Source organism: Heteronotia binoei, chromosome 5 (genome assembly GCF_032191835.1).
Source record: "Heteronotia binoei isolate CCM8104 ecotype False Entrance Well chromosome 5, APGP_CSIRO_Hbin_v1, whole genome shotgun sequence".
Taxonomy (NCBI): domain Eukaryota; kingdom Metazoa; phylum Chordata; class Lepidosauria; order Squamata; family Gekkonidae; genus Heteronotia; species Heteronotia binoei.
In genome coordinates, this window is record NC_083227.1 from 725862 (window position 1) to 746805 (window position 20944).

General features: G+C 50.6%; 1 protein-coding gene across 1 annotated transcript; it reads left to right on the forward strand.

The window, feature by feature from the left end:
- The first annotated feature begins 4816 nt into the window (after nt 1–4816).
- Nucleotides 4817–19455, forward strand: LOC132572089 (oocyte zinc finger protein XlCOF6-like). Its single transcript, XM_060238883.1, has 6 exons — nt 4817–4952; nt 10328–10828; nt 11206–11320; nt 12112–12188; nt 12405–12531; nt 17185–19455. The coding sequence occupies exons 2-6, from the start codon at nt 10406–10408 to the stop codon at nt 19029–19031; spliced, it is 2589 nt and encodes an 862-aa protein (XP_060094866.1). The 5' UTR covers nt 4817–4952; nt 10328–10405; the 3' UTR covers nt 19032–19455.
- Nucleotides 19456–20944: the final 1489 nt, after the last annotated feature.

Genomic DNA, 20944 nt, shown 5'->3' on the forward strand with positions numbered 1-20944 from the left:
CAGTGGGGTTCCTCGGGAGTAACTCTGCTGCAGGGGGCTGCGCATTTGCAAACAGACGAGGGTCAGATCCGTCCCTTTCTCTGCCCCCCTGCAGCCAGCCAGAAAGTGGCCCCCCTGGGCTGGGGGAGTTTGGGCCAATATTCGGGGGGGGGGGGATTGTTTGCAGTAATTAGCCTTGTGCTTTTGTGAACAGCTTTTTGGCAAACCGCCCCCTAAAAAGTCTGCCGTGAAAACGTTGTGAAAGCGACGTCACCCCAGAGGGGAAACGACTGGTGCTTCTCGCACAGGGGACCTTTCCTTCCCTACTTGCATGGCTTCCTCTTTCATGGCGCAGCGCCTTCTCTACAATGCCACAAACCTCCCTTCCCAAAACAAAGCAATAGACAAGTGTACCTTTAAGACCAACTAAGTTTTCAGAAAAAACGGGAATGGCAAGCAGCAGTACTTAATATAAGTGGGCAGTGTGGAATCCTGGGAATGTTTTCTGCAGATTAAAAGCATCACAAATAGGGATCTAAATGCAATAAATAAACAAACAAACAAACATGCACATTGGGGCCAAAAATCCTAGCTATAGATACAAGTTGATGGGGTGTGAACCGGCAGGGACTGACCAAGAGAGAGATCTTGGGGTCGTGGTAGATAACTCCCTGAAAATGTCAAGACAGTGTGCGTTTGCAATAAAAAAGACGAGCGCCATGCTGGGAATTATTAGGAAGGGAATTGAAAACAAATCAGCCAGCATCATAATGCCCCTGTATAAATCGATGGCGCGGCCTCATTTGGAATATGGTATACAATTAGATGAAGATATTGGATTTATATCCCACCCTCCACTTTGAATCTCAGTTTCAGAGCGGCTCACAATCTCCTTTCCCTTCCTCCCCCACAACAGACACCCTGTGAGATGGGTGGGGCTGAGAGGACTCTCACAGCAGCTGCCCTTTCAAGGACAACCTCTGCCAGAGCTATAGCTGAACCAAGGCCATGCTAGCAGGTGCAAGTGGAGGAGTGGGGAATCAAACCCGGTTCTCCCAGATAAGAGAGCTCTGGCTGACCCAAGGCCATTCCAGCAGGTGCAAGTAGAGGAATGGGGAATCAAACCCGCTTCTCCCAGATAAGAGAGCTCTGGCTGACCCAAGGCCAATCCAGCAGCTGCAAGTGGAGGACTGGGGAATCCAACCCGGTTCTCCCAGATAAGAGAGCTCTGGCTGACCCAAGGCCATTCCAGCAGGTGCAAGTGGAGGAGTGGGGAATCCAATCCGGTTCTCCCAGATAAGAGAGCTCTGGCTGACCCAAGGCCATTCCAGCAGGTGCAAGTGGAGGAGTGGGGAATCAAACCCGGTACTCCCAGATAAGAGAGCTCTGGCTGACCCAAGGCCATTCCAGCAGGTGCAAGTGGAGGAGTGGGGAATCCAACCTGGTTCTCCCAGATAAGAGAGCTCTGGCTGACCCAAGGCCATTCCAGCAGGTGCAAGTGGAGGAGTGGGGAATCAAACCCGGTTCTCCCAGATAAGAGAGCTCTGGCTGACCCAAGGCCAATCCAGCAGCTGCAAGTGGAGGAGTGGGGAATCAAACCCGGTTCTCCCAGATAAGAGAGCTCTGGCTGACCCAAGGCCATTCCAGCAGCTGCAAGTGGAGGAGTGGGGAATCAAACCCGGTTCTCCCAGATAAGAGAGCTATGGCTGACCCAAGGCCATTCCAGCAGCTGCAAGTGGAGGAGTGGGGAATCCAACCCGGTTCTCCCAGATAAGAGAGCTCTGGCTGACCCAAGGCCATTCCAGCAGCTGCAAGTGGAGTAGTGGGGAATCAAACCCGGTTCTCCCAGATAAGAGAGCTGTGGCTGACCCAAGGCCAATCCAGCAGGTGCAAGTGGAGGAGTGGGGAATCAAACCCGGTTCTCCCAGATAAGAGAGCTCTGGCTGACCCAAGGCCAATCCAGCAGCTGCAAGTGGAGGAGTGGGGAATCAAACCCGGTTCTCCCAGATAAGAGAGCTCTGGCTGACCCAAGGCCATTCCAGCAGGTGCAAGTGGAGGAGTCGGGAATCAAACCCGGTTCTCCCAGATAAGAGAGCTATGGCTGACCCAAGGCCATTCCAGCAGCTGCAAGTGGAGGAGTGGGGAATCCAACCCGGTTCTCCCAGATAAGAGAGCTCTGGCTGACGCAAGGCCATTCCAGCAGCTGCAAGTGGAGGAGTGGGGAATCCAACCCGGTTCTCCCAGATAAGAGTCCGCACACTTAACCACTACACCAAACTGGCTCTGGTCACTGCAGCTCAAAAAATATATAGCTTTGGAAAAAATGATTAAAGGGTTGGAACACTTTTCCTCTGAAGAAAGGTTAAAGGTTATTTAGCTTAGAGAAATGTCAACTGGATGGGGCGACATGATAGAGGTTTACAAGATTATGCATGGGATGGAGAAAGTAGAGAAAGAAGTACTTTTCTCCCTTTCTCACAATGCAAGAACTCGTGGGCATTCAATGAAATTGCTGAGCAGTCGGGTTAGAATGGATAAAAGGAAGTCCTTCTTCAACCAAAGGGTGATTAACACGTGGAATTCACTGCCATATGAGGTGGTGGCGGCTACAAGCATAGCCAGCTTCAAGAGGGGACTGGATAAACATTTGGAACAGAGGTTTACCAGCAGCTCTTAGTCACAGCATATTTTTGGAACTCTCTGTCTGGGGCAGTGAGCTCTGTATTCTTGGTTCTTGGGGGGGGGGACAATAGTGGGAGGGCTTCTAGTCTCCTGGCCCAACTGTGGACCTCCTGATGGTGCCTGGTTTTTTTGGCCACTGTGTGACACAGAGTGTTGGACTGGATGGGCCATTGGCCTGATTCAACATGGCTTCTCTTATGTTCTTATGTGACACAGAGTGTTGGACTGGATGGGCCATTGGCCTGATCCAACAGGGCTTCTTATGTTCTTATGTGACACAGAGTGTTGGACTGGATGGGCCATTGGCCTGATCCAACAGGGCTTCTTATGTTCTTCTGTGACACAGAGTGTTGGACTGGAGGGGCCATTGGCCTGATCCAACATGGCTTCTCTTATGTTCTTCTGTGATACAGAGTGTTGGACTGGAGGGGCCACTGGCCTGATCCAGCATGGCTTCTCTTATGTTCTTATGTGGACCAGATCATCCTGTTTAAAACCCCTAGACTTCCCATGTGGGTGGGCCCCTCTCTTTTAGCCCCTGTCTTGCAATCTGGGGTGGGGGCCCCTGATGGGATCAGATTCTGTGGCCCAAGGTAGTTCCCCCCACCCTCGGCAACTCCTTCAGAGCAGCAGGCGGCCTCCCCCCCTTCCCCTGATTTTCTCTCCAGCAGCTTTCCTCTTTCCAGGCAGGGAACCCCCCCCCCTTCTGTCTCTGGGGCTGCTGCACACAAAAGTAGACACCTGGAGTAAAACGTGGTTGGTGGTGTGTGTGCGGACCAAAGTGAAGACTTACTGGGTGTTCCTGCAAGGCTCATTGGAAGGTGAAGGTAGTCCCCCGTGCAAGTACCAGTTATTTCTGACTCTGGGGTGTCTTTGCTTTCACAACGTTTTCAGATCCTCCTTTTTAAAACCCTGAGGAGACCTTCCAGAAGGTGAAGGTAGTCCCCTGTGCAAGTACCAGTTATTTCTGACTCTGGGGTGTCTTTGCTTTCACAACGTTTTCAGATCCTCCTTTTTAAAACCCTGAGGAGACCTTCCAGATGGGTGGACCCTTCGAAAGAATTCTTCTTCTTCTTCTTCTTCTTCTTCTTCTTCTTCTTCTTCTTCTTCTTCTTCTTCTTCTTCTTCTTCTTCTTCTTCTTCTTCCTTAAATAGTGGGTTCGATGCACGGAGCGCCTCGGCTGCGGTGAATCATTACAGGATTGCAACGGAGCTCAGGGCTTTTTTGTAGCAGGAACTCCTTTGCATATTAGGCCACACCCTAATATGCAAAGCAGTTGCCGCTACAAAAAAAAAAAAAGCCCCGATTACTGGGGCAATGGGGCCAAATATACACACTCTAAAGTCCCCACGCTAGAACCCCACTGGGTCCGCGGACTGGACCGGGGGAGCAGAGGGTGGGGTCCTGTCTCCCATGCTTCTCCAGACCCCAATCTCAGCGCTCAAGGCTCCAGTGAGCCAGGCAGGAGCTAACGGCCCGCACGGAACAGAGAGTCCACATGCATTACCTTCTTCCTCTTCTTCTTCTTAGTCTGAGGCCCAGAGGAAGCCAAGACAGGGGGAGGGAGGCCTCCCACTCCCCCCCCCCCGCTTTGCTGGGGTGATGCTCTGGTTTGCCCAGCCCCCCCCCCGGAGGAGGACCCCCTTCCCCTCCCCGTCCTCTGCCCCCCCTGCCCTCCTCACCGAAGCCCAGGCGCCCCCTTGCAGCCCGGGGGGGGCATGCATGGGGGTCCATGTCGGGATCAGCTTTTCTGACCCCTCCCGCCCCCCCCCCCGCCTCTCCCCTCCTTCCAGGCGCGGATCCCGCCCCCCCTCTGGGGCTGCTGCAAGCGGAGGAGAGTCTCTGGCAGGGAGGGGGCACGAAGCCCCGGGGGGGGGCTCTGCCTCTCCCTCCCTCCCCCTGGAATATTGGCCCAAGCTCCCCCACTTTCTGGCCGCATTTAGGCTCCGGCAGGGCAGCATTTTTTCTCCAACGGGGGGGGGCAGAGAAAGGGATGCATCGTCTGTTTCCAAATGCGCACCCTCTGCAGCAGAGTTACTCCCGAGGAGCCCCACTGCATTGCACAGGGCCCGGCAGCCCGGGTGGGTCGCCTTCTCCCTTCCTCTGCAGCACCCGAAGGGTTAAAAGAGCCGAGCTGCTGGCTAGAGAGGCCGTGCAATGGGGGGGGGGGGGGGTGGAAGGAAGGTGCATTTCCTGCGGGGGGGGGGAAGAGCGGGGTTTGCATTTGCAGGGCGAAGGAGGGGTCTGCAAAGCAGCAGCTGCAAGAGCTTCCTGGGAGGTCTACTCAGAAGTAAGGCACGGGGGGGGGCAGCCTCGAGATCTTGCAAGGGAGGGAGGGGGAGGGTTCATCATTTTCAGCGGTGGGGGGGCAACTCTGGGGAAGTTGCTGGACATTTGGGCGGGGGGGGGAGGGAAAAGTTTGTGCCCAAGGGGGGGGTGACTTGAGAGGGGAGGAAGGCCAGAGAGCCCCCCCCCCCCCAACACACACACACACCCCAGGACGGTCGTTTTCTGGTGTGGGGTGGGGGCTGATCTCTTGCAGCCAGAGGGTTGGAAGAGAAGAAACTATTCACACTCTTCTGCCAAAGTCTGGATCAGAAGTGCAAGAGTCCAGGGACTTCCCCAGGCCAGAGCCCCCGCTTTTGAACGGGCTGCGATAGAATACACAAGAGTGCCACTCTCTTAGACACCAGTTTTGTTCCACGGGGTAAGGGGGATTTCTTTTTTGGGGAGGGGGGGATCTAAAATCAGTGCCTTTCAGCACAAGCAAAATTGCAGGTGTGAATCTGACATTCTGTCGCTGGGCATTTTAATGGGCAGCCCCCCTCCCCCTCCCCAAAAATGCTGGGCTTCGGTGAAAAGGGGCACGGGGGGGGCGGGACGGACTCCTGCCCAGTGTTCCCTCTAAACTGAGTTGGTGTGAGCTCCCTCACAGGTTTTAAGCCTCCAGCTCACACATTCCTGCCTTAGCTCAGGAAAAATGCCCCCAAGACACAATAGTTCATGCAATAGCTCACGACTTTAATGCCAGTAGCTCACAAAGTAGAATTTTTGCTCACAAGACTTCACAGCTTAGAGGGAACGCGGCTCCTTTCTGCAGTGGAATCAGCCACAGCCCCCTTCTGAGACCCAGACGTGGGCCTAGTGTGGGGCTGGGGGCTGCCCTGCGGAGGAGAGGAAAAGTGGGCAAGCTGTGCTGCCAGGGACCATAGAGCTGGCACTGCCAGGGAAGACCATGGAGACAGAGGAAGTGCCCACCCAGCACTGCAGCAGGGGGCTCCCCTCTGACTGGCAGAGAGGGGAGGGGCATGCTGGGGTGGCCACACCCCCTGGCATCAGCCTCCCTCAGACCCAGGAACCAGTTGCACACGGGCACACATCCCTGTGAGGATTGTGGCATGAAAGGTGTAGACGCCCTGAGGAGGGCCACAGCTGTGAGTCCAAGTACTGCCCCCCCCCACACACAGCAGTGTTGATCACACTCAACACACCGGGAGAGAACACACACGGCTGCGGCAGCCACATCACCCCTGCCCCCTCCCGCCACAACTCACTTGGGAGAGGCAGCCGTAACACAACCCCAAATTCTCCCTCCTGCAGCGGGGTTTGCATGGAGAGAAAGACATCTTTTGCCAAGGGAGAGAGGGAAAGGTCCCCCCCCCCCAGGCAACACAACACAGAGAAACAGGAGGAGGGGCGGGTTCAGGTCTTCCTAAGGGGGCTGCGAGCAGGAATACAAAACTTGCCTTTTGGTGGGTAGGAGGACTGATGGCGACTCCTTCATGCTGACTGGGTGGCCAGAATGCCAAACATTTTGACTGGTCCTCCCATCCCTCTGATGTGGTGTTGCCAGTGTCCAGGGAGGGGCTGGAGAGCATCTCAAATTACAACTCCAGACTCCAGAGATCAGTCTGAAGGCAGAAAGTGGCCGCTTTGGAGGGTGAACTCAATGCCCCCATCCCCTCCCCTCGCCAGGCACCAGCCCCACCCATAATTGCCAGGAATCTCCTAATCTCCTCAGCTCCCCCGGCCCCCCTTCCTCCCAGCAGCCCTGGTGCCCTCACTGGGAGAGGCCTCAGGAAGGGGACTGAGCCCCATTCCCCAAGCAAACCCCACCCCGGACACAATCCCAGTCTAGGCCAGCGCCAGATTAACCTTTGCCCTACACCAGCAGGGCACCGGGGTGGCTTTGGGTGGGCAGATCTCCTGGCACACTTGGTAGCCCTCAAGAGCTGGGCTTAGACTTGTTCCTGAAACAGGCTGGACTCTGGGAAAGGGCCCTTCTGTCACGGGGAGTTGCCCCCCCCCCAGTTCTTGCCTGACACTTCCGGGCTGCGGAAAAGATGTGTACAAAGGGAAAGGGGTCACCAGTCTCTCACGTCCTTTGGGGGCTCTGGTTTCCCTAAGGAATTAGGCCCCAGGACAAGAGTGTAGAATATCCCTAAGAATGAGAGAGTTTGCCCTTGGGGAGCCGGGAACATGTTTTCCTCTCATGCCAATTTTACCAGGAGATACGGGCAAGGTTCATGAGTCCCATAATAGGTAGATTTCAGGGCCATTCCAGTCTTTCTGATTCTGAGGTCACAAGGAAATTTCTTTTGGGTTTGAACCCACAGGTTCATGTGCAAAGTCCATGTGCAAAGTTTTCTTCAGTTGCATGTAAAGTTTGCAAAGATATGTTCTGAAGCTTTTGTTAACTTGTTCTATTCTGTGCTGCTCATTGACCGTATTAAAGTCGAATGAAATTTAACAAAACAGCCCCAGGACAGACGGAGCCAAAGGAATGGGAAGCTGAATTTGTAAATTCTCTTAAAAAACCCAACAGAGACACTTAACTTCCCCCCAAAACCAAAGCGGCATATTTAAAATGCCTTGGTAAACAATATATAGCAAAATGATATTAAACCTGATCTACAGACCTCCCAAGATTGTGGTGCAAAGTGGTAAGGCAGCCTTCCGAGAGAGAGGGATACAGTGGTCCTTCTCATGGTTTTGGTTTAGAAGTCAATAGCAGACTCTTAACCTTCAAAAAGTGCCTGTGTGCACTCTGGTTGGTTTTTCTGCAGGCGGTTTGAATTCATTTTAGTGCAGACTGGGAATATTGAAGTGCCGTTTGTGCACATTTATGTTTTCATCTTAGATTATTTAGGAGCAGAGTCTACTCAGAAGTAGAGGACAAAAGAAGAAGAAAAAGACATTGGATTTATATTCCACCTTCCACTCAGAGGGGCTGAGAGGGCTCTCACAGCAGCTGCCCTTTCAAGGACAGAGTCTCAGAGCGGCCTACAATCTCCTTTCCCTTCCTCCCCCACAACAGACACCCTGTGAAGTGGGAGGGGCTGAGAGGGCTCTCACAGCAGCTGCCCTTTCAAGGACAGAGTCTCAGAGCGGCCTATAATCTCCTTTCCCTTCTTCCCCCACAACAGACACCCTGTGAGGTGAGTGGGGCTGAGAGAGCTCTCACAGCAGCTGCCGTTTCAAGGACAGAGTCTCAGAGCGGCCTACAATCTGCTTTCCCTTCCTCCCCCACAGCAGACACCCTGTGAGGTGGGTGGGGCAGAGAGAGCCCTCCCAGAAGCTGCCCTTTCAAGAACAGAGTCTCAGAGCGCCCTTCTATCTCCTTTACCTTCCACCCCCACAACAGACACCCTGTGAGGTGGGTGGGGCAGAGAGAGCCCTCCCAGAAGCTGCCCTTTCAAGAACAGAGTCTCAGAGCGGCCTACAATCTCCTTTCCCTTCCTCCCCCACAACAGACACCCTGTGAGGTGGGTGGGCCTGAGAGGGCTCTCACAGCAGCTGCCCTTTCAAGGGCAGAGTCTCAGAGCGGCCTACAATCTCCTTTCCCTTCCTCCCCCACAACAGACACCCTGTGAGGTGGGTGGGGCTGAGAGGGCTCTCACAGCAGCTGCCCTTTCAAGGACAGAGTCTCAGAGCGGCCTACAATCTCCTTTCCCTTCCTCCCCCCAACAGACACCCTGTTAGGTGGGTGGGGCTGAGAGGGCTCTCACAGCAGCTGCCCTTTCAAGGACAGAGTCTCAGAGCGGCTCACAATCTCCTTTCCCTTCCTCCCCCACAACAGACACCCTGTGAGGTGGGTGGGGCTGGAGAGGGCTCTCACAGCAGCTGCCTTTTCAAGGACAACCTCTGCCAGAGCTATGGCTGACCCAAGGCCATTCCAGCAGGTGCAAGTGGAGGAGTGGGGAATCAAACCCGGTTCTCCCAGATAAGACTCCGCACACTTCACCACTACCCCAAACTGGGTCTTTTCCCTATTACATATAAATGTTTTGATAGTAACATTTATACTCAGGGAGCCCCTTTTTTCTTTTATTTTCAGCGATTTTATAGGTTTATTAACAATTCAAAACATACCATTCAAAACGCTATATAACCAACCAGCACGATACAACCAACCGAAAACAATACAGACGTAATACCATGCAAACAAACAAAAATAACCAATACAATCACAAAACAAAACATCTCCGCATACTGTCAGGCGATGGAGACTCAAGGCAGTATTCATTGAGACAATGTAATACTTTATTGGAAACTCATAGCTGGATACAAAAGTTGAGACTAATACCTGGGACTGGGTGTCTCTTAGTCTTATGGAATCTACATCAAAGCGATATCTAAACAAAGCCACTATTCTCAAAACAACAGGGAGTGAAGGTGCCAACTTTCACACGAGAGCTTCCGCTTATCTTTTTGCCTCTGGGAAGATGCTGGCCGACCGCAGTATCTACTAACGGTCACATTCCTTTGCTCCTTTTAAAACCTAAACAAAGTTAACACTTCAAACGTCCCCCCCTTTGATACGCATGCTAGCTAAAGTACAACAAAAGGCTTTGGGTTAGTGTGAAGAGTCCATTTGGTTAGTATTCTGTAATTTTAATATGATAGAGTTACAGAGCCTGACATATACTGGAGAATAGTGGTGGAACTAAATTAGTCTAGACATCTGTGCTATACATCCAAATTAATGCATATCGTAGTATAATACATTTACTATTAATCTAGCATTCAAATTTCCTATCCTATTGTGTACGTTTCCAAAACTTTCCCCATCTTGTTCTTATTTCACATATTTATTTTGCCCTCTTTACCAAAACCTTTGTTTTCACATCATTTTTAACCAGACGTACAACGGTTGCCATGTATCTTTGCACATTTGAACATTCCCTTCCTTTAATCTCACTGATAGATGGTCCATTTCTGCTACTTCCCTTTTTTTCTATAGCAAGGTGGTCATCTGCAGTACTTCGGTCCAAGCTCTCTGCTCACGACCTGAGTTTGATCCCAGCGGAAGCTGGTTCAGGTAGCCAGCTCCAGGTTGACTCAGCCTTCCATCCTCCTGAGATTAGTAAAATGAGTCCCCAGCTTGTTGGGGGGAAAGCGTAGATAACTGGGGAAGGCCATGGCAAACCACCCCATAAAAAGTCTGCCGTGAAAACGTTGTGATGCGATGTCACCCCAGAGTTGGTGCTTGCACAAGGGACTACCTTTACCTTTCAGACCAAAAGAAGGCCCCTTTTTTAATCTCCACCTGGGCAATTGTAATCTGTCCCCAGAGCATATGAAGGTTTGTGGGTTTTGCTAGTGTGTGTCCATTCTCATTTATGTTTGTGAGATGTTACTGCCTGTCTCTCTCTTTCCCTCCAGAGAGAAGCCTCTCATCACAGCCAACTGAATGAAGGCATCGTTCCACAGACGGAGGTGACTCAAGAGAAGGGGCAGGAGATGGAAGAGCAGGACCCAGAAGGAGCTGGGACTGGCAAGAGAGCAAGCAAAGGCCTCGTTCCCCTCCAAGCTGGGAGTGGTGCTGAATTCCGGGAAAGGGCTGGGCCAGAGACCCTGGCTGAGGGCACCATGATTTCAGATGTACATTGCCGATGCTTCTGGCAGTTCCGCTACCATGAGGCCAATGGGCCCCGAGAGGTTTGCAGCCAGCTCCATGGACTTTGCAGCCAGTGGCTGGAGCCGGAGAGGCACACCAAGAAGCAGATCGTGGACCTGGTGATCCTGGAGCAGTTCCTGACTCTCCTGCCCCAGGAAATGCAGGGCTGGGTCAGAGGATGTGGGCCGGAGACCAGTTCCCAGGCGGTGGCCCTGGCCGAAGGTTTCCTCCTGAGCCAGGCAGAGGAGAAGAGGCAGGCAGGACAGGTGAGGGGATTCCCTCCAGATGTGTCCAGTTCAAGCAACGATATCTGGCCTTATCCTAAAGATTTCTTGCCAGATACTTGTCTTAAGTGTTAATCATCCAAGTGGGAGATTTGACAGCCTCCTAACCTACCTCTCAGGGTGTCTGTTGTGGGGAGAGGAAAGGAAGGAGATTACAAACTGCTCTGACATGAAAAGTGAAGAGCAGGGGAAAAATTCCTTCCTTCCGTAGCAGCTTTTTCTAAGGAATTCCTTATCCCTCCAGATAACTCACCAGGTCTGCTGACGGAAGGGTGCAGAGTCTGGGAGTGGGGCAGGATCCATTCCTTAGTCTCTTTTCCATCCCATCTCTTACCCCCCCTCCCTCCCTGCTCTTTCAGATGTGGGCCACATCCCTGGAGAAAGAAGCTACGTTCCCTGAGGCAGAAGGAGCTTCCTTGGAGCAAGGGCAGAAGGTGCAGGCCATGGAGCGTGCCCAAGATGCCCTCTCCTGTGGTAAGGGCCTTTTGTGCCTGGGTGTGATTGGGGCAGCCTGTAAATGGGTAGAGAGTTCAGGTCAGGGGAAATAATCAAACTCTTCTTCACAGAACACAGTGTGAATTTGTGGCACTCCATGTCCACCAACTGTGAAACCTCTCAAAGTGGGTTTGACAAGTTCATGGAAGGCAGTTCTTCACATAAATAAAAATATTCATCTCTCACCCTCCTTCAGTTCTACCCAATGAGGAAAAAGACCTTCCACCCTCTGTGCAGCAGAGCTCTGGAAAACACCTTCTTGGGGCCAATAATATGGGACAAATTTGGCTTCTATAACAGTTCTTATAGGGGCATCTGGTGGGCCTCTGTGGGAAGCGGGATACTGGGGGGGCAGGGGGGCCTGGCTCCCCCCAGGGGCTCTGTGGGGGGGGGGGGCTTGGGGCAGATCTGATCTTCTGCTGTTGCATCTGTCTGAAAAGCTGCTTGTAGAGATTGCCTGAATACTCATCCAGGCCAAATTTGACAGTGACGTGTCATTCGAAATTATTTCCACCCCACTCTCCCCCCGTGACACGGGTCTCCCAGAAGTCTGAAGTACGTTGTCAGCTTTTGTAATCCCCGAGGCTCACAGGTCCCTGGTGCTCCTCTTCTGCCTCTCCCGGAATTTTGTAAAAAGTATTTAGAAGATTTTTGAGTGTAGACAGGTTGAGGTTTCGCACCCCTGAGAAGGGGGTGCTTGAAGTAGGGTCCAAACCAGCTAGTGGAATAGGAGGTCTTAGAAAGCACCCTTCTTTCCTCCTTTGTCTCAGGAACAGGCTGTGGAGAGATGCTGTTGAGCCGTCGTCTTTTCAGAGGTGTGGAAACGACTGCTGCGCCTCCCATCCAGGTAGGGGATCTGAGCAGGGGACAGTCGTACCCCCCTTCCTTATTTAGGGGACTTTTACTCCTGCAGTTTCTAGGTGTCCAGGCGAGAGAGGCTCTGAAGGCCACTCCCTTTCCCCACCCCCAGCCACACATCCTGCACTTTCCCAGACAATCCCTCCCTTGTGCAGTCTCTGCCTGGCGTGACCTCTGAAGAGGGGGGATCTGCTTTTTCTTCCAGGGTCCCTTTTCCTTGGAGGAGGTGTCCGTCTCTTTCACCGAGGCTGAGTGGGCCCTGCTGGATCCGGACCAAAGAGATCTCTACAGGGAAGTCATGCTGGAGAACTATGGGAACGTGGCCTCTCTAGGTAAGGATCTTTCTTGGGTGCCAGAGGTGTGAGTTGCTGTCATTGTGATGAGGCATGACTCAAAACACCGTTTTGAGTTCTGTCCTGCTACTTGACAGTGTTGTGGCCATCACCCGAGCCGGAGAAAGCATCCTGGACTGAGGCAAAGGTGGAATGAAAGTGATGAAGAGGCCAGATCCTCATTTCTCTGTGGTCTGCCTTTTCAACACTCCTTTCCCCTGGATGGTCTGACAGTTTTCGCACAAAGCTCTTGTGTCAGGAGTTGAGTCCCCAGCCAGAGTTCTAAGATGGGTGATCCGTAGATCTTTTATTGCGTATCGATAAGCAGTAAAAACACTTGTCTCTCTGTACCAACAAACATCCGTAGTCCCTGAGTTTTCCTCAAGGTTTCTTTCACAAAACATAATATTTTATACCTTTCTAATAACAAAGCTGGCACGCTTAACATAAGGTAGAAGGGTGATGTTTGGTTCCAAAGTTCTGGCTTCTGGCATTGTGTTACATTTCATTAGTCCAGAGGGTCCTCGCCTCAATTCTTGGATAGAGGAATTCCCCCAGGTTAATTCCTTTGGAACTCCTTGATCTGTACCCAATGTCTGCTCCCTGGCATTAGAATGGAACCTCGTGGATTTCCTTTATCTTCCTCCCCCACAACAGACACCCTGTGAGGTGGGTGGGGCTGAGAGGGCTCTCACAGCAGCTGCCCTTTCAAGGACAACTCCTGCCAGAGCTATGGCTGACCCAAGGCCATTCCAGCACATACAAGTGGAGGAGTGGGGAATCAAACCCGGTTTTCCCAGAGAAGGTTCCACGCACTTCACCACTACACCAAACTGGCTCTCATAAACTGTGAATATTACCAGGGGTATTTTTCAGGCCCTTTGTCTTAGATATTTAGCTCAGTTCCAGAAAATGTTTAAAAAGCACAACTTCCACTCTGCAGTGCCATCTGGACCTTATAGCCTAGGAAGCCTGTCCGGAGGTATGGAGATTGTTTATAGTTCGAAGGGTACGTGGCCTTCCTTGCGTTTCCTAGTTCCTGCTAATGAAAATCCACTTTTCTACTGTAAAATGCTCAGTGAATGGCTTTGGCTCAATAGGGAATCACATCTTCCTTTGTGCTGGAAGGCTTACGGCTATGATCACTAAGAACATAAGAGAAGCCCTGTTGGATCAGGCCAGTGGCCCCTCCAGTCCAACACTCTGTGTCACATAAGAACATAAGAGAAGCCCTGTTGGATGAGGCCAAGGGCCCATCCAGTCCAACACTCTGTGTTACATAAGAGAAGCCCTGTTGGATCAGGCCAATGGCCCATCCAGTCCAACACTCTGGGTCACATAAGAGAAGCCCTGTTGGATCAGGCCAAGGGCCCATCCAGTCCAACACTCTGTGTCACATAAGAACATAAGAGAAGCCCTGTTGGATGAGGCCAAGGGCCCATCCAGTCCAACACTCTGGGTCACATAAGAACATAAGAGAAGCCTTGTTGGATCAGGCCAGTGGCCCCTCCAGTCCAACACTCTCTGTCACATAAGAACATAAGAGAAGCCATGTCGAATCAGGCCAGTGGCCCCTCCAGTCCAACACTCTGTGTCACATAAGAACATAAGAGAAGCCCTGTTGGATCAGGCCAATGGCCCATCCAGTCCAACACTCCGTGTCAGATAAGAACATAAGAGAAGCCATGTCGAATCAGGCCAGTGGCCCCTTCAGTCCAACACTCTGTGTCACATAAGAACATAAGAGAAGCCCTGTTGGATCAGGCCAGTGGCCCCTCCAGTCCAACACTCTGTGTCACATAAGAACATAAGAGAAGCCATGTTGGATCAGGCCAGTGGCCCATCCAGTCCAACACTCTGTGTCACATAAGAGAAGCCATGTTGGATCAGGCCAGTGGCCCCTCCAGTCCAACACTCTGTGTCACAGAAGAACATAAGAGAAGCCATGTTGGATCAGGCCAATGGCCCATCCAGTCCAACACTCTGTGTCACATAAGAACAGAAGAGAAGCCCTGTTGGATCTGGCCAATGGCCCATCCAGTCCAACACTCCGTGTCAGATAAGAACATAAGAGAAGCCATGTCGAATCAGGCCAGTGGCCCCTCCAGTCCAACACTCTGTGTCACATAAGAACATAAGAGAAGCCATGTCGAATCAGGCCAGTGGCCCCTCCAGTCCAACACTCTGTGTCACATAAGAACATAAGAGAAGCCCTGTTGGATCAGGCCAGTGGCCCCTCCAGTCCAACACTCTGTGTCACATAAGAACATAAGAGAAGCCATGTCGAATCAGGCCAGTGGCCCCTCCTGTCCAACACTCTGTGTCACATAAGAACATAAGAGAAGCCATGTTGGATCAGGCCAGTGGCCCCTCCAGTCCAACACTCTGTGCCACAGAAGAACATAAGAGAAGCCATGTTGGATCAGGCCAGTGGCCCCTCCAGTCCAACACTCTGTGTCACATAAGAACATGAGAGAAGCCATGTTGGATCAGGCCAGTGGCCCATCCAGTCCAACACTCTGTGTCACATAAGAACATGAGAGAAGCCATGTTGGATCAGGCCAGTGGCCCATCCAGTCCAACACTCTGTGTCACATAAGAACATGAGAGAAGCCATGTTGGATCAGGCCAGTGGCCCATCCAGTCCAACACTCTGTGCCACAGAAGAACATAAGAGAAGCCATGTTGGATCAGGCCAGTGGCCCATCCAGTCCAACACTCTGTGTCACATAAGAACATGAGAGAAGCCATGTTGGATCAGGCCAATGGCCCATCCAGTCCAACACTCTGTGTCACTTAAGAACATAAAAGAAGCCATGTTGGATCAGGCCAATGGCCCATCCAGTCCAACACTCTGTGCCACAGAAGAACATAAGAGAAGCCATGTTGGATCAGGCCAGTGGCCCCTCCAGTCCAACACTCTGTGTCACATAAGAACATAAGAGAAGCCATGTTGGATCAGGCCAATGGCCCATCCAGTCCAACACTCTGTGTCACATAAGAACAGAAGAGAAGCCCTGTTGGATCAGGCCAATGCCCATCCAGTCCAACACTCTGTGTCATATAAGAACATAAGAGAAGCCATGTTGGATCAGGCCATGTTGGATCATTGCGGCCTTTGGCCATCCAAGAAAGAGGGTGATACTGATTCATGTGTGTTAAGACAGAGTCAGTGCGATGTGCTGGGCACTCTGTGCATGTTCTAGTGCAGATCTGAATCTGCATCCTACACTGTGATCTGGAAATGATCCCTCCCCCCTTATACTGGTTGGGATTGTGGGCTTTGATCTCGACCAGGTTTCTGTCCTTCTGGAAGACATTTTGCTCCTGCGTGGATTTCTCTCCTTCCCCGTTTAAGAATTCTCTCTCTCTCTCCCCAAAAGAACTCAGAGAGACTATGGTGGAGAGAGACAACAGGCCTGCCTCCCAAGAAAGGCTCGAGAGTTCCTCCAGAGAATCTCCAGAGAGGATTCCCTTCCCAAGTGAGCTGGCAGAGAGTGGGTTTCCTTCGCAGTTATCTCAAGGCAACAAGCAAGGAATGCCCAGGGGACTTTTCTCCTTCACTTCTAAGCAGTCTTAGTTTGGTAGAATAATAAAGCTGCTGGGTGAGGCAGGAGGGTGGCCTTCTTGGACCTGGAATCTGGAGCTTCAGAAGAAGAAGAAGATATTGGATTTATATCCCGCCCTCCACTCCGAAGAGTCTCAGAGCGGCTCACAATCTCCTTTCCCTTCCTTCCCCACAACAGACACCCTGTGAGGTGGGTGGGGCTGAGAGGGCTCTCACAGCAGCTGCCCTTTCAAGGACAACCTCTGCCAGAGCTATGGCTGACCCAAGGCCATGCTAGCAGGTGCAAGTGGAGGAGTGGGGAATCCAACCGGTTCTCCCAGATAAGAGAGCTCTGGCTGACCCAAGGCCATGCTAGCAGGTGCAAGTGGAGGAGTGGGGAATCAAGCCCGGTTCTCCCAGATAACAGTCCGCACACTTAACCACTACACCAAACTGGAAAGAGGCGCAGGCACTACACCAAACTGGCTCTTCAGAAGCTCCTTCTGGGCAAGACTACAGCTGTGGTTCTTGAAAGGCCGTGTTGTCCTTAAATCCTGGCTATTCTGGGGAGAGATGGGGGGTTAGTTAAGGTCAGCCTAGCTGGATGAGGCCAAAGGGCCTGCAAAACTGCGCTCTTCCGCCAGGCATTTTTGAATTAAAATCGACAGCAACAGGAAGGCAGAAACTAATCCATCTGGCCCACCTCGAACATCACACAGTGACTGGGGATCTCTTTCTTATAGGACATCCAGCAGAAATACTTGAACACTAAGATCTAAACAGTGATGGAGTTGGAAGTATCCGCCACCTTTAATACATTTTAATACATCAATGTATTTGATCTATAAGCACCTACCATTGTTTTATCTAATTGTTTTATTTGTTTTATTTATGGTGTACTTGTATTTATATTTTTATCTAATAATATTGGTCTTGTGACCTCTTAATGTGAGCCTCCCTGTGCCTGCTTCAGTGGGGAGGGTGGGACACAAAGATGAATGAATGAATGAATGGCTGTCAGTCCTTTCTTTCTGCAGTCAATTAGATGAATTTGGATGTTACCTTCCCTCCCAGGTGCTAACACTCTCTCTCTCCCATTATTCCAGCAGAGGATGGTCAGAGGAATGAGGAACTTCATCAGCAATTGCCAGACAGAGTTAATAATGAAGACATAAGAGGAAACCTCAGGGATAAAAGCATACCTAAGAGAAAGAAAGACTGCTGTTTGGTTAAGGAAAGTTATGGAAGAAAGCGTAAGATACATTTTCCAAAGCACAATGTAATGAAGACAAGTAAAACCATTCAGTTTGGAAAGTACTTCAAATATAGATCACAGTTTCCTGTGAAGCAAAGAATACACAGAGGAGAGAAACCTCCACGGTGTGGAAAGAAATTCAATCAGAGTAGAAATCTCCAACAGCAAAGAATATTTAAAGATAATAACCGTTTTGAATGCTCAGAGTGTGGAAAGAGATTCAGTAGCAATGGCCATCTTCAAGACCATCAGCGAACCCACACAGGTGAGAAACCATTTGAATGCTCAGAGTGTGGTAAGAGATTCAGTCAGAGTGGTAGTCTTCAGCGGCATCAAAGATCCCACACAGGTGAGAAACCTTTTGAATGCTCAGAGTGTGGAAAGAGATTCCGTGAGAGTGGCAGTCTTCAACGTCATCAAAGATCCCATACAGGTGAGAAACCTTTTGAATGTTCAGAGTGTGGAAAGAGATTCGGTGAGAGTGGCCATCTTCACCAACATCAAAGAACACACAGAGGCGAGAAACTTTTCGAATGTTCAGAGTGTAGGAAGAGATTCAGTACAAGTAGTCATCTTCAAGAGCATCAGAGAACCCACACAGGGGAAAAACCGTTTGAATGCTCAGAGTGTGGAAAGAGATTCAGTCTAAGTGGCAATCTTCAAGAGCATCAGAGGACCCACACAGGGGAGAAACCTTTTGAATGCTCAGAGTGTGGAAAGAGATTCAGTCGGACTAGCAGTCTTCAAAATCATCAGCGGACCCACACAGGGGAGAAACCTTTTGAATGCTCAGAGTGTGGAAGAAGATTCAGTATGAGTGACAGTCTTCAAAAGCATCAGAGAACCCACACAGGTGAGAAACGATTTGAATGCTCAGTGTGTGGAAAGAGATTCAGTACAGGTGGCAGTCTTCAGTGTCATCAGAGAATCCACACAGGGGAGAAACCTTTCGAATGCTCAGAGTGTGGAAAGAGATTCAGTATGAGTGGCACTCTTCAAACACATCAGAGAATCCACACAGGGGAGAAACCTTTTGAATGCTCAGAGTGTGGAACAAGATTCAAGCAGAGGAGCCATCTTCAAGACCATGAAAGAAGCCACACAGGGGAAAAACGTTTTGAATGCACAGACTGTGGGAAAAGATTCAGTAGACGTGCTCATCTTCAAAGTCATCAAAGAATCCACACAGGGGAGAAACCATTTGAATGCTCAGAATGTGGAAAGAGATTCAGTGAGAGTAGCACTCTTCAACAGCATCAGAGAACCCACACAGGTGAGAAACCTTGTGAATGCTCAGAGTGTGGAAAGAGATTCAGTACAAGTAGTCATCTTCAAGAGCATCAGAGGACCCACACAGGGGAGAAACCTTTTGAATGCTCGGAATGTGGGAAGAGATTCAGTCGGACTAGCACTCTTCAAAAGCATCAGAGAACCCACACAGGGGAGAAACCTTTTCAGTGCTCAGAGTGTGGAAAGAGATTCAAGCAGAGTGGCCATCTTCAAGACCATGAAAGAAGCCACACTGGGGAGAAACCTTTTGAATGCTCAGTGTGTGGAAAGAGATTCAGTCGGACTAGCACTCTTCGGCAGCATCAGAGAACCCACACAGGGGAGAAACCGTTTGAATGCTTCGAGTGTGGAAAGAGATTCGTTCAGAGTGGCCATCTTCAACAGCATCAAAGAATGCACATCTTTTGAATGCTCAGAGTGTGGAATGAGATTCAATTTGAGTTCCAATCTTCAAGAGCATCGGAGAACCGACACAGAGGCGAAAGCTTTTGAATGTTCAGAGTGTGGAAAGAGTTTCATTCAAAGTGGCTATCTTCAAAACCTTGAAAGAACCCACACAGGGGAATAATTCTTTGAATGCTGAGTGTGTGGAAAGGGTCATTCAGAAATCATATTGCCATCTCTCTACAGCAAGCATTAGCCAAAGTGCTGCCAAGTAACAGGTACAATATAAATGTTAAATTGTAGGACATTCTAGTACAGAGTTTAAGTCTCACATGTGAATATAGTGTATTCTTTGGTGTGTTATATACTGTGTAATTGGCATGATATATTGCTCTGTTGCAAATGCTAGAGAGCTTATACATAAAGAAGGATTGAACACAAGAGTCAATAATTTTTTGAAGAGTGGTTTATTTGATCCATGGTGTTATTCTTGTTTTGTTACAACTCGTACCCTGGTTGCTGTTGTGGTTGTACACAAACAGTGACAGGCTCACCCTCAGAACACTTGTGCTGTGTCCACCAGTGAGGTCTATGCCCTGCATGGGACCCTCCCCCAAAGATCAGGGTGTTCTTCTTGGCACCCTCACCCACAGCTCATGCTGGTGCGCAGGGGTGACCTTGGCAGCCTCGCTGTGATCGCAAACCCCACACAATGCACCCCCCCCTTCAAAAAAAACCCCAGTACTTCCTTCAAAGCAACGGCACAGAAAAGTGCACTGTCAACAAATTCAGATAGAGTTTATCCAGTGCCCTCATTCATCTCACAAGTCCCCTTTTGTCCAATGCATGGAGGCTTCTTCAAAACATTTCTGTTGCCCCTCCCCACTGCAAGAACGTTGCGGAGCTGGTGCTGGAACTTGGCTGACCTGCTGCACCGTGTATTGACAGTGGCCGAGAGATTTTAGGGCCGCAGAAGCTGTGGGCCTGACTTGGGTGTTCTTGTCCGTGGCATCTTTGAAGGTTTTCCTGTCCATTCTAGTCTGCCCCAGCCTGCACTCCTATAGCCTCTCCTCAGCCCCCAGGATCAGTTCTGCATAACGCAGTGTGGAACTTTGATTTTCACGCTCACACTGGCAATCCAAGTGGAGACATTTCATCCAGAAGCCCTATAGACGAACAGGGCAGTGGAAAGAATAGGGAGCTGTGGGGCTGCTGCTATAGAAGGGTGGGGGGGATAATGCAACATTTTGGGAGAAAGTGCTTACTCACTCATGACCCCCCTCCCTCCACCCTCTTTACTGGGAGCCTGACTGCCAAAACAGTTCCTCCAAGGCCTTGCTTACTAAAGCAGTAAAGCTGAAAACTTTTTCCAAAAAATCTGAGAGAACTGGGTTTGATTAAGCAATCCTTCTCCACATTATTGATTACTCTCTTTATTGTAAAAGGTCCCGAGTATTTCCGCCCCAACTTCCTTGACGATTGACTGGTAGGGAGATGTTTGGTGGAGATATACACTTTGTCTCCAGCCTTAGAATCCCACACTCCTCTCTGTTTTTTGTCAAAGTATTCCTTGTAAGTCTTTTTTGCCTCATCTCCCCATAATGCCCAGAGATCACTACGATGTGGCACACAGCATCTGCTGACCAGCCCTGGCCCGAAGGACGTCCGTCTTCCCTCAACTAGGGACAGGGCCTTTTCGGCCTTGGCCCCAGCCTGGTGGAATCGGCTCCGCTTGGAGATCCTGGCCCTCACTGAACTGTTACCCTTTCATAGGGCCTGTAAGACGGAGCTATTCCGTCAGGCCTTTAGTTGAGGCGGTGGGCATCCTACTTTATCGGGCGTTCCTTCCATCGGCCGGCCTTGTGCTGTGGTACCATCTCTGCTGTAATATTAAACTACCTCTTTACTGTGCCAGCTTCTTAATCCATAAAGTGTGC